Source organism: Pogona vitticeps, chromosome 8, assembly GCF_051106095.1.
Source record: "Pogona vitticeps strain Pit_001003342236 chromosome 8, PviZW2.1, whole genome shotgun sequence".
NCBI lineage: Eukaryota > Metazoa > Chordata > Lepidosauria > Squamata > Agamidae > Pogona > Pogona vitticeps.
Window position 1 is genome coordinate 7039998 of NC_135790.1, and position 14030 is coordinate 7054027.

General features: G+C 46.5%; 1 protein-coding gene across 2 annotated transcripts in view; it reads left to right on the plus strand.

The window, feature by feature from the left end:
* Positions 1-5689: 5689 nt before the first annotated feature.
* DPYSL2 (dihydropyrimidinase like 2) overlaps positions 5690-14030 on the plus strand; it is a 91245-nt gene continuing 82904 nt past the window's right edge. Inside the window, exon 1 of one of the 2 annotated variants that reach the window (XM_020814145.3) lies at positions 5690-6154. In XM_020814145.3, the coding sequence (XP_020669804.3) occupies positions 5783-6154 (372 nt within the window). In that variant the 5' untranslated portion in view covers positions 5690-5782. The remainder of the gene's footprint in view (positions 6155-14030) is intronic. The other variant, XM_020814146.3, reaches the window with a different exon arrangement.

Consider the following 14030-nt stretch of genomic DNA (forward strand, 5'->3'; position numbering starts at 1 on the left):
TGGTTCCAAACCTTGTATTCCAAGAGGTTCTTGGACTACAAGTCCCAGAAATCTTGGCCAGCACAGCTAGCAGCAAAGGCTTCTGGGAGTTGCAATCTAAGAATGTCTGAACACCCAACGTTGGGAACCATTCCTCTGTAATCATATCCAGTCAAAGACATGTTTGGGGGGAAGGGCATTACTTGTATTAACACGGTATTTGATGATTCAGATCTTAGCTGATGCTTAGGTACTTTTAAATTATTTACCTGTTTCATGGAAATAAACTACCAGCCAGGTTATATGGATTCTCCATACTCTTACTAGTGCTGAGACGTATTTTAGAACTATGGAAAAACAGATGTGCACCCACCACAACTCAACAGACCTTACAATATTATCAACATGTGGATATATAGCATTAAGACAAAAATTATGTGTGTCTATTATCTTCCTAATTTCTTTTGTTCTTATAAAATATAAATAAAATAGAAAATAACCTCAGAGGGCAGAATCTGGCTGGTGAGGTATGCATGTATCCCTCTTGCACCTCAAAATATAACCTGTTCCTTGTTAGTTACTGGCAGTTCCCCCTGGTGAGGATAGACAAGTTAACAGATACACGGAGAGATTCCAACAGGATTCTAACTGGTGACTCTCAGCCCTATAAAACCAAACAGTGAACAAGACCTTCTCTTTCTTTCTCATTTAGGATCTTGGAGGATCTATAAACAAAGGACAAATCTGGGGTTAAGTCTTAGGTTCTTATGAGCTTCTCTGGAAATGTGAGCACAATATGAAGCACAGAACTGGCTTCTGGCTTCATTCAGAAGCCAGAAGCCAGTAAGGCTTCTCCATTCTTATAAGGGAATTGATTTAATTGAACTCAACAATTTCTATGGACAAACATAGGACTGCCCTTGAAGTTTGGCATGTTTTTGGATACCCATCTCTTAATATATCCCGTTTTTGGAACTGTGAGTTCAGCCATCCCTTTCAACAAAAATACAGGTATTACAAACATGTACCAAAGCTATTAAAATGAGCGAATTACAAATGTAGCCAGTAATATATTCTTTAGACACTCAAGGTCACGTTCTTCATCAAGAATGCACCACTGGTGTCAGAGGTAGCTTCCTCATCTGCTGGACTCACTCAGAATGCCATGATATATATATTTTTCTCTCTCTCTTTTGGATTCAGGGCCACCTCGGGCGAGGGAATTATGGAAACGGTCCCATATTGACCTTGCCAGGTACCCATCTGTGTAGCTCTTGAGTGCATCTCATGTTACGCCCAAGCTTTGTCTCAGGGTGTCTGCAGAGATCACATCACTGATGGCCGCTTGAGCACCTTTGTCTTGATGGTTCTGGCAGTGGCCGGTGCAAGCTTGCTGTTTATTGGCAATTCTGCTATTAATATTTATAAATCTTCAATAATGCATGAGTTGATTGTACCTGATTGACCATATGTTGCCCTCTGCCCTATATCCAGGCACCTGAAGTAATGGCGCTCGTAGGCCTGTGTCATATCAAGGTATGATCTTGGGAAGGAGGAAGAGAATGGAAGTGAGCAATTATCCTCCCTTCCTCATCTTTTTCACCTCATTAGTCACCAAATCACATCTTTGGTTTTCTTCAGTCCAAACCTCTGGGATTCTTCCTTTCCCTTTTGAATGTAAGAGATTTTTTTAAAAAATATTCAGGAGCTTGTGTTCTGTCTGTTAGTTTTTGTTGTTCTAATCTATGATACCTTTTGCTTGCGTCTTTGACTGGTTTAAGCATGTTTGCGTTCTTAGTGACAAGCAATTGGGAGATTTTTTAAAAGAACCCTTTCGTGTTTCTAAGGGTTATCGTGCATGCTGGGGGCCACAGATGACTGTAAATTAACATTTAATGGCATGCCTCTGAATGGATGAATAATGCATAACAATAAATAGCTTTGGGGAAATGGCATTTGGATTGGGAAGATACTGAATATGGATTTTCTAAAATAATAATATTCATGAATGGCATTTTGAATTAGATGGCAAGATGGGTGTGTCCAAAACTCAATCAGATTTGCCTGTTTGACGCTCTTCAGTGATCTGGATTATGTGTGTACAGATCAATCAGCTAACATTATATATTATCTATCTGTCTACAGTATCTATCTATCTCTATCTATCTATCTATCTATCTATCTATCTATCTATCTATCTATCTATCTATCTATCTATCTATCTATCTATCTATCTATCTATCTATCTATCTATCTATCTATCTATCTATCTATCTATCTATCTATCTATCTATCTATGATATATACATCAATTGTTTAAGAAGTAAAGTCTAAAGCCCTATTGTAGACTTATGGTCACATAAGAGTACTAATGGTATGTATTGTGGTGATGTCTTGCCACACAATAAGAGGATGCTTACTTCACTATTTGTGCACCAAGCCGTAAGACAGGCACACAGCTAGGAATGTGAGCTGCACCTTATTCATTAGCAGCAATTCACCATTGTGAATTATGCTACGACATTTACACTGATGTAAATCCACAATAGGATTTTGGCTATTGGTGGGTAATTATTAAAGTGGAAAGGAGTCAAGAGTGGGGTTACAGGTTCCATTGTTGCACTGGGATTTAGGGAGTTCGGTTTCAAGTCCCTGGCTAATTCTGATTATCACCATGGACTAGCTACTTTTTCCCTTTCTGACCTGCCCCACAGGGCTGGTGGGAGGATCAAGTGAAGCGGAGAGTTCAACATACCCATTTTAAGCTCATTGGTGGAAAGATAGTTTATAAATGCAATGCTTTTTAAAATGCATTTCAAAATCACTCAACTTCTTTTGTCAAATTACTGAACAAAGTGCTCATGGTTGACCATTTACTAGGTGGATGGTTTTGGAATTAAGTGAAGACTCTTTAAGAATGCACAAATCCCCAGATCCAATCCTTCTGTCTGGAAGAGTGAGATGACTGCTTTAGGTGGTAGATTCTGGGGGCAGCAGCAGGATGCTGAAGGAAAGAGAAATGAGTTAAAGATCCTGCCCTGTGTCTCCTAATCCAGGTTTCAGAGGGTGAAGTAGAAGCTATCTTGTTGTTATTATGTGATGTGACGGGCTAGGAGAATAGGGTTCGAATCCCCACTCAGCTACAGAAACTCACTGGGAGAGTGGACTTGGTAAAGCCACTTCTTAAATATTTCACTTACTTTAGAGTCACTGCAAATCAGGACCAACTTGATGGCACAGGACACACACAAACACAAGCTGTCAACTCAGTTTTTGTACATCTCTTATTTCTCTTTCCTCACCGTAGGCAACAAAAATAGGGTTTTCCTGGGAAGCCCATTGCAAAGCAATGCAAGTCCACTTTGCCACCCCATCTCCTCCAATTTGGGAAACTAGGCAGACTTAGACCACGCTAGTACATGATTTTCAGATAACCAGGAATTTCTAGGCTGGAGATTACAGTATCTCATTTCAAATCTTGCAGAATTCCTCTCAGTCAGATCTGAGGCACGCAGACAAAGGGTTTGACTTAAATAAAAGAGCCTTCTATGTTCCTGAGATACATCTAGTCCAACATCCTCTTTCCATGGTGTTTCCACATAGAATCTGGAGACTCCACACACACACACACACACACACATGATGAATGCACACCCTTCTGTTTGGTTTCTGAGCATGTATGGATCCCCTGCACCTAAACAGACTTGGCTATCACACCCAAGAGCCACTGAGTGATCACTCTGTCCCTATGGCTTTCTAGCTTTAGTTCTCCAAATGTTTTGGCTGTCAGCTCTTGTAAGTCCTACCCCAGGGTCAAGGGTCAGAGACCTGAAGGGCCAAAGACGAAGCACCCCTGGTCTCTTCCCTCCTCCTCTTAATGGTGGCCATCAACTGAGTAACGGGAATGACCGGTTCGCTGAGCTCTTTTCCAACGATCAAATCGCCTTTTAGTGCTTGATGTCCTCCTCTCCGGCCACCACCACGGAAGCAGCGGAAGCCGCTGGCGTGGTGCTGAATGGACAGCGCCTCCGTTTCCCCCCCTCTGCGCTAATGGACCAGATGCGCTCTAGCTCAAGAAGGGACACCCCGTTGGCCACCGAGGCGTGTGTGTGTGTGTGTGTGGGGCATCTGTCTGAAGGTGGCTCCTCCCACCCTGCCCCACAGATTTCAGGGAGTTCCCCAGGCTCCCCTTTGCAAAACGCAACCCCTCCAAGGACACGAACTCAGTATTCCAGGGCACCTATTTCCCAATCCAAGTTCGGTCCCTGACATGCAGGGGTGTGCGTCGGTGGGTGTCACTAAGGATGATGGGAGATGTAGTCCAGCTGATATAGATGGGGGAGTAGGTTGGGGAAAACTGCAATGGACATCCCTAGGCTAAATGGAGGAAGGACCAACCTTAGTCTCACACATAGGACCAATATTGTAAAGAAATAAGAGAAGGAAATATGCATCTCCCTCCCCACCCGGCTTTCTTTCCTCACCCCTCTCTCGCGCAACCCAAAGCCACCGCCTACAATCGCAGCCTGGGCAAGGTCAGCTCCTTCGTATCTGGATCCCATCCCTCCTGCCGCCCCCTCCTCAAGGCGCCCCGCTCTCCCGCCAGCTGCCCCCCCTCCCGCAAGGCTTGCCTCGCCATCTCCTTTCACGCCCCCCACCCTCGCGCGCGGGAGAGAGAAGACCCTCATCTGCGTGACTCAGCAGCCCCCCCCCTGTCTCTCCCTCCCCACACCCTCCCCAAATCTTCCTCTCCCATCCGATCGGGTCCCTCTCTCGCTTAAACCGGCTTAGCCTTGAAAGGTGAAGAGGGGTGCGCCTGTTTTGGGGAAAGGGGGGGGAGAGGGCGCAGTGAAACCACGGGAAGTGGGCGTGGTGGGGAAGGCAAGTCCGGTAGCCTCCCGGCTCAGCCTCTCCTCCCCCAGGGGGGTCGTCGGGTGATCGGTGTCACACACACACACACACACACACACACACACACACACACACACACACACACACACACACACACCCCTACCGCACCCTTCCCTACCACTTGTGGCAGGCTGCAGTGCGCGGGGGGGGGGAGAGGGATCGGGATGGAGTAGGTGTGTGTATGTGTGTGTGTGTGTGTGTGTGTGTGTGGGTCTCCCGTAGCCAAGCCGTGCCAGCCCATTCGCCCATTCCACTTGTCACATCACTTCCGGATCAAACCTTAGTTTCTGCGGCAGAGTGAAAGGGGAGGGAGAATTACATTCTCTCTCCCTCCCACCCCCACCCTCACCCCCAACTACCTCTCTTTCCTTTCTCCTGCCCCCTCCCTCTTCCCGATCGTCTGGCTTCTGGGAACTTGAACCCACCCCTCCCGGGCGGCACCGCGAAGCGCCTCGCCAGCATCCAGCCACTCTCCATCCATCCATCCATCCATCCAGCCCGCCCTCCCCACGCCGCCTGGGCTCCCAGGCCCCCTCCCCGCCCACCCACCCACCCACCCACCCACGCCCGCGATCGCTCTTCTCAACTTTGCATCGCCCTCAGACCTCCAGCCTCGGCGCGATCCCAGCCCCCCCCTTTTTTTCTCACATCGATGAGGGCGAGCCGCAATACAAAGACCCGGCTCTGCCCACCCCTGCCAGCCTCCTCCTCCTCCTCCTCCTCCTCCGCCGCCGCCGCCTCTTGTCTCCGCGCCCCGGGTGGATGCTCTGATTCCCCCTCCAGCGGATTCTCCCGCCTCCCTTAGCTCGGGTAAAGCGCCGTCCGGGCTGCCACCCGCCCACCTAAGACACCCACCCCCGCCGATCTGAAAGCCCGAGAGCGAGAAGGCGCCATGGCCGAGAGGAGACCCGCGGGGGGCAACAAGCCCAGCGAGCAGGACGAGGGGGAAGAAGTCCCAGCCTTCTTCAAAAACCTGGGCTCCGGCAGCCCGAAGCCCCGGCAGAAATTCTGCGGCATGTTCTGCCCGGTGGAAGGCTCCCTGGAGAACAAGACCATCGACTTCGACTCCCTCTCGGTGGGACGCGGCTCCTCTCCGGGCAGGATCGTGGCCAAGCAGAAGGACGTGGCCCACCTGGGCGCCGAGGCGCAGTCCCTCTACACCTGGCAGAGCCGGAAGGGAGGAGAACCACCTGTGGAGTTCGGCAGGAAGGTGGAGATCCGCCGAGCCACCGGCAAGGAAGCCCTGCAGAACCTCAACGACAAGGTGCGCCGGGGGGGGGGGGGGGAGAGGAAGGGGGTGCGGGATCAGGGGAGGGTGTGGGATCAGGGGAGGGAGGTCGATGGGAGCCCTGAACCCAGAGGAGCCCATCCGAAGAACGGGATGTGTGAACTCCGCCCTTTGACAAATCCCATCGATTCAATGGGTCTACCCGGGTTGGGACTAACAGTTCGATGTTCACGTGTTTGGGGATTTAGGAAGTTTTGCTTTGGTTTTGTGATTAAAAACCCTATACGACCAACAACTGTAGGATGTCAAAGACATATAAAGAAGTATATACAAGTAGACAATACAATAAAATAAAATAAAAAGGCCACCTCTGGCTGGTTTCGAAAACTGCTCCGACTTGGTCCTCCTGGGCAGATGGCCAAGGAGGTTACTCTAGAGGAGGCAAGCAACGGTCCTGATCTTGGTAGCTGCAACACTCTCTGTCCTTCTTGTTCTTTCTTGCCCACAATGGGCGCCAACTTTTACGGCTCTTATGATTATCCTGGGATCTTCCCGAAGCATTTCCTGAGTTCTGCTTTAATAAGGGAGCCCCACCCATCTCATGCAGGCTCCAAGACAAGAGTAGGCATTTGGTAGACAAGACTACACTCAATGGCAAAGAAAATGAAAAAAATAAATAAATAATACGACCACATCCCAATCAAGCTTTGGATTACAGCTTGCTTGGACTATGGTTCTCTCCATCTGCTTACTCTGAAGCAGTTTTTGGTGATGCAATGGATCTTGCCCATTTGGTGCTAACTTTGGAGACAATGCTCACACAACTCAATTTCATCAACCCTTTTAGACAACCCAGTACCAAAGTGGAAATGTGCTCTTTTTTAAAAAATTATATATGTGCACTTTAGCTGGGCATATTACAGTATTAAATAATTGGCCCATTTGTCTCAAGCATCATTGGAAACATGAGTTTCAGCTGGAGGCCAGTGCCATGCTCCTCAGCCAGTTTTCCAGGCCCTTGTCTTTCGCAGAAGGAAAAGGGTTGGCTGGTTTAACAGTTAGATGTTGTTGGATTGCAAGCCCCATCATGTCATTCATTTGACTCACTACGCTTGATGGGAATTACAAGGGAGGGTCACATATCCAACAAGCTAAGTATTCTCCCTGACCCACTGCGGGCTTAGATGCCAAAATGGAGATCAACACAGAGAACTGGCTTATGCCAAGTCAAACCACTGGTCTAGGTCACTCAGAATTGTCTACATCAGGGGTTACAAACTTTGTTGATGGACTGCTGTTTCAGTGCTGGCTGGCTCAGGGCCAATGAGAAATGATATTAATCTCATAGACAACAGTTTCCCAACCATGAACCGTCATAAATGGTAGCAGGGCTCCAGACAGGAGTCTGAATGCCAGTCCTATTGACACTGTTGGGATGTCAGCTGTGACCTCTGTATGCAAAGCAATAGTACTGTGATTCTTCCCATAAAAAGAGCCAGTTCCCCTTCCTTTACATTCATCCCATAGTTAGCCCTAGAGAAAAGCATTCAATGCCTGGTTTCAACATAGTTTTAGGTGTTTATCTTATCTTAGCTCCAATTAATAGAGTCAGCCATGGGAGATAGTAGTATGCTGTTGTGGTTACTACATGCCATTAAGTTCCTTCTGAGTTACGTTTTTTTTTTTTTTTTTTTGGACAAATGTGACACATTGAAAGAGCGATTAACCATTGTGACTTCCATCCCCACCCTTGTTTGAACCTGGATTTCCTGAGTCATAGTTTGACATTCTATCCACTACAATACGCTGGTAGTCAGTATTCATTAGGCTTAAATAATGGTCTGGGCTGTGATGGTGGTAGTAGGGACACAGATGGTCCTCAGCACTTTAAGTGGACATTCTTTGCATGCAGAACTCTAGAAAAGCCCCTTCATAAAGGTGACTCCAGGATTCTCTTTGGACAATGATTTGCAGAGGTGGACATAGCTATTAAGAAAGGTGCCTGCCATGGGACTGGTCACACACAATGAGGTATTTGACCTCCACAAGTAACCGCAGTGACACATGGTAATCCAAACCAGATACTGGCCTTGGGGGGGTCTGTCTCTTATGGGAAAGATTTCAGGGTTGGCCTCATCATTAATTAGAGCAAGGCAGCTTCTTGTGGTGATAGATACTTTGAGGAATTGCTGTTGAAAGTTATCTCGACCCCCTGACCATCGGGGATGGGTTTTTTCTGGGAGTTCTACCTGGCAGACAGAACTTTAACCTGGCTCACCAGGGAGACAGACCTCAATGGCAAGTTCCTGAGGTTTAGCTAGTCCTAGCTCCACCCAAGCTTCCTGTTCCTGCCCCAGTGCCAGCTGGGACCCGTCTTTTTGAACAGAAAGCTAGGGCAGCTAAACCTCAAATTTCTCCAGCTGAGGCGTTTCTCCCTAACGGGCCACATTAAGGCATCTGTCTATCAGGTAGCATTCCAAGAATTTGTAGTCCAAAAATTCCAGTCCCTACTGCCCATTCCTATAGCTTGTAGAGCAGGCTTGTATGTATCAGGTGCTATTGGAGCTGCTGCAGAGTCCTTAGAGCTCTACAGCCTCTCCAGCTCCCCATCACCACACTGTTATTTTCCACTCTGTCTAGTGGTAGGGTTGATGATCAGAAAGGAAAATGAACATGCACACAGGCACCTCCCTAGCATCACTGTACTTCAGTCCCTAAAATTGAGTAGGGAGTTCTGAAGTAGGGATTCTACATAATATGCCCATAAACACAAGCAGAAACCTCTATGTGGTCAAGAATTCTGCTCTATCTGCTGATTTTCCAGTGAGTGTCCACTAAGCTGGATGTTGGAAGATCCCAATTCTAGATCTACCTAAGCCATGAAACTCACTGGGACAACCCCTGTTCCTCTCAATGTGTCACTGGGTTGTTGTGAGGATTAAGCAGAGAGGGAGAGAGTCATGTGCACTGCCCTGAGCTCATTGGAGGAAAGGATGGATTAGGATACAAAGGATGAAAGATCTGACATCTTTGGGTGGTGAATTTGCTCCATGTCCCTTAGTCCAAACCTTCTGTCTCTCTTTTTTTCAACCCAATATCCAAGGTGCTGAACCTATTTTGGAGGTAGTACTTAGGCTTTGGAGAGCTCCTGAAAAAATTAGACTAAAATCTGAAGCAGGTCAAAACACTCCTGGACAGTGGGAGCACCAGCCTTCACTAGAGATGGATGGATGGATGGATGGATGGATGGATGGATGGATGGATGGATGGATGGATGGATGGATGGATGGATGGATGGATGGATGGATGGATGGATGGATGGATGGATGGATGGATGGATGGGACAAAGTGCACATAAAATTAAATTTCCCCACTCACTGCAGGAAGGATGAAGTCATGGGAGATGAGTCTTGTTTCTGTATCATACCCTCTCCATTCCTGTTAATATGAACAAGTTGGATGCCTGCATAGGGCCAAATCTGACAGGATGGATAATTAATTTATAGGCTCAGAGAAAGGGAGTAGGTGGGCTGGTTCTGTTTTTACTTCATTTGCAGCAACCGTAACTTTTTGTTTCTTGTCTGTAGTCTCAGTAAATGGTGGAGGAGAAATACCACATGGCTCTACTCCTGGATAATGCTGCTGCCTTGCGCTCTGCTGCACAACATTGAACAGCTAATGTTTTGGACTGCAGCTTCCAGACTTATCAGCCATCCTGGCTACTGGCCACTGGCCATGTTGGCTGGAAGATTTAGGGTGTTGCAACTAAAGAATAACTTTTCCAGGCTCTTCTCTGTTGCAGATGCTGAGATGATAATAAGGAAAACAAGTCTGTTGCATTGCACAGGCCACTAGCTTGCAAATGTTTTGTTGAAAAGTACAGCCATATCCTGCTTAACGATTACCCCATATAACGACGAATCCACTTCACGACAATGTTTTTGCAATCACAATTGCGATTGCAAAACAATGTTTTAAATAGTTTTTTTCGCTTTGTGAAGATTGGTTCCCTGCTTTGGGAAATGATTCTTTGCATTACGACGATCAAAACAGCTGATCATCGGGTTTTCAGAATGGCTGCCGGGTGCTCAAAATGGCTCCCTGCTGTGTTTAGGGACGGATTCCTCACTATACAGGCACCGAAAATGGCCGCCCCTATGGAGGATCTTCGCTGGACTGTGAGTTTTTCAGCCCATTGGAATGCATTGAATGGTTTTAAATGTGTTTCAACTGGCCTTTAAATTTCGCTTTACGACATTTTCGCTCTACAGCTATTTCACTGGACCGAATTCACATCCTTAAGTGAGGCACCACTGTAATGAAAAATGGTGCCCATTACAGTTAATGCTGAAAAACAGGAAAACACGTACTTTTTAAATTTGTTTGTTTGTAGAGCAGGCTTGTATGTATCAGGTGCCTTTCTCCTGATTAGGGGACCCAAAGTGGCTCACAATATTAAAAAGAACAGAATTAAAAGCATAATAAGTTAAACATTAAAAAAACACAATTAAGCTATACACTAATTAAAATGCAATTGAATAATTAGGAGCAAGTAAACATTTTAAAACTATCTTAACTTTAAAAAGGCATTCATGGATTCCATCATGATAGTCAAAAGCCGGCCTGAACAGATGAGTCTACTTATAATATAACTAGGTGAGTAATTTACCACTTTTGGAGGTTATCTGGACTTTGGTACTATACTTGTATCAAACTACCTTAAAAAATAATAACTCCCTGTTTATGGCCCTGACTTTGTAATGGAATGCATGTTTTTGAAGCAGAGTCTTGGCTGGCTGGGCATCGCTGCTGTCTAAGAGCAGTCTAAGCTGCTTCAAACAAGCTTCTCTGGGATGGAAGCCAACGGATAGTGCCAGACTCAGCTCTTTCCTCCGCCATGAAAGAGCTCACTTTTGCAGCTTTGAAGATCAGAGGCAGAGACGTACACCCAATACCTGATCGGCTTCCAGTCTCAAAGCAGGAAAGTGTCCTTTTTTAAAAACGGCGGCGTCTGTTGGCTCAGCAGCTTCAATCTTTTCATCCAAAGAACAGTCTGGGAAGGTCAGCTGATGGCCCATGGCTGCGGGTATTCCACCATCAGGTCTCCTGAGAACTTGACTTTTCAAACAGCTTGGGAGGCATCATTTCAGCTTCTCTCCTTGGTGAGAAAAAAAAGCTGTGTTTTTGGCAAAACCTAGAGGACTAATTTTCAGTTTTCAAAGTGGATTCACAGAGGTATGAGATAGGAGTGGTCCACGTTTGGCATCAGCTGCAGGTTCAGCACTGGTAACATCCATGGATGTACAGTGGTGCCCCGCATAGCGAGCACCTCGTTTAATGACGAATCCGCATAGCAATGCAGATTTTGTGATCGCAAAAGCGATCGCATTGCGATATTTTGAATGGCTAAATATTGCATTGCGATGTTTAGAAAACAGCTGATCGGCGGGTCCAAAATGGCCACCGGGAAAAAAATGGCCACCCGCAGCATTTTCGCGCCCTTTCCTCGCTTACCGGGGAGTGAAAATGGTGGCCGAATGGAGGATTTCTGCATAGCGGTGAGTTTTTCCCCATAGGAACGCCTTAAACAGGGTTTAATGCGTTCTTATGGGGTTTTTCGTTCTGTTTAGCGACGATTCTGGATAGTGACGATTTTCCTGGAACGGATTATCATCGCTATGCGGGGCAGCACTGTACAAGGACACATGAACAGATGTGCAGATATGCTAATAGCAAGCATGAAAACAATAATCTTGGAAATGGAACTGCTGTGGGTGGGGAGGAGATTTTGCTGACTCCCCCATAAATTTTACAAATCATGGAGCTGTGCCTCCAAGAGGAGAGATATCCCTGATTTGGGGGACAGTGGTGCTGGTGCAATGGAAGAATGAGGATCACATTACATGGGACAACATGTCATTCAATTAGCAGTTGGATGAATGAGGTATCGAGCCTCGACGTAAGGTGTGGAACCTCAACAGACATTAAGACCCTGATGTGGTAGGCACTAGGCAAGGAAGAGTGGCTTCAGCAAGCCATTCCCAACTTTTTTTTGCTCACAGCTATAAACACAATGTGCAAGAAATATAGGCTGAATCAGGATTGTCTAAGTCACATAACAAACCTTACATGGTGGTGCATGAAGAATTGTTTCTAATCTGTGGCTGCCTTCAAAAATGTGTCAGGGCCCCTCATTGAGAATGACTGGCATAAACCTTAGCAGCCCCCTATGGACCAGAATGGATGATTTTTCTTCTTTAAAAAAGAGATAGGAAAGGAAAAGTAGCCATGCTCCTCCTAACCTGGACAGAGAGCAAGGGCCAAAAGATGAAGCTTTATCCACTCCACTGAGAATTATCTAGGGAAGCCTGGTACAAAATTCCAACATGATCCTTGCCCCAACACCACTGTCCACCATGCCATATGCACCATCTCAGGAACCGGGAAAAGATTTAATGCTGAAATCATTAGCACATAACCTGCTATTGTGAGAAATGCCTGCCCTTGCTACTTTTGCAACTAGCACTCATAGACGGATAAAAGGAAGTACGTTTCTATATCTGTCTTCAGATGTGATGTATAGTTTATCCTCTTTCCCCTCCTCATAGCAACAGTGATGGAAGTCTGGATGGGTCCCTCGGGACTTCTGCCCCCCCGTGAAATGTACCTTTCATCCCCACTGCTTGTAATGGGCATTTACACTTTAAAATTTGCTATTGGCATCAGTTGGATCATATTTGTTTGGACCCTAAAAGCTCAGTGGTTTAGGCACCTGGATGCAAAGCCAGAGGTTGGGAATTTAGTTCCCCATTGTGCCTCCCGGGAAAAGAGCCAGCCTGTGTAACCTTGGGCCAGCTGCACAGGGATGCCCCCAGAAGGGAATGGCAAACCACTTCTGTGTATCCTCTACCTTGAAAGGGCTGATTCCTTTCAAAATGGATAGGTTTGTTCTCCTTGCAGTCCAGGGGACTCTCAAGGGTCTCCTCCAGCACCACAATTCAAAAGCATCAATTATTCGGCTGTCAGCTTTCTTTATGGTCCAGCTCTCACTTCCATGCATCACTACTGGAAAAACCATTGCTTTGACTATGCAGACCTTTGTCGGCAAGGTGATGTCTGATTTTAAAGATGCTGTCTAGGCTTGTCATCACTTTCCTCCCAAGAATCAGGTGTCTTTTAATTTCGTGGCTGCTGTCACCATCTGCAGTGATCATGGAGCCCAAGAAAGTAGAAGCAGTTAGCACTGCTCTAATTTGTCCCCTGGCTTCTCAACGAGAGTCAATGTGGCATAGTGGGTAAGGCGTTAGATGAAGGTCCAGGAGGGCCCTGGGTTCAAATCCCAGTTCAGTCAGCAAAGCTGACTGGGAGGTAGCAACAGTGGATTCCTTGTGGAACATCTCATATCAGGGACTTCATAAACTGGAAGCCACTGGACAGCATGTAACAATAACAATCTCTTGGTTGATGAAAGTGGCTTCCATTTTTCTGCCCCATTCTTGATTCTTGGAGGGCACACTGGCCCTCCGGCCCACTCTGTGCCCCAATCAAAAAGCAAAGACTGGTTCCTGACCTCCCACCCCCGTGTCCTTTTGGAGACATTCCAGATAAGTTCTTGGCAGGATCAATGCCGTTATTTATGTGTTTCTGCATCTCAGAAAAAGAGAGGGGGGGGGAACACTGTCTTCTTAGTGGGCTGTGGCTCACCCCACCATTCTCTTCATAGCAATGATTTCTATGGGACCCTCTTGATTATAATGATCATTTTTGCCTGGCACAGTGCCCTCCACTCCATTCAATTGCCATCTGATTTAATTTGTTGCCCTTGCTCTGAGCCATGTCTACATTTACAGGCCATCTTTAGACGAGTCAGCAGAACACACAGAAGGAGAGGTGAAGGACAAAGGAATAAAAA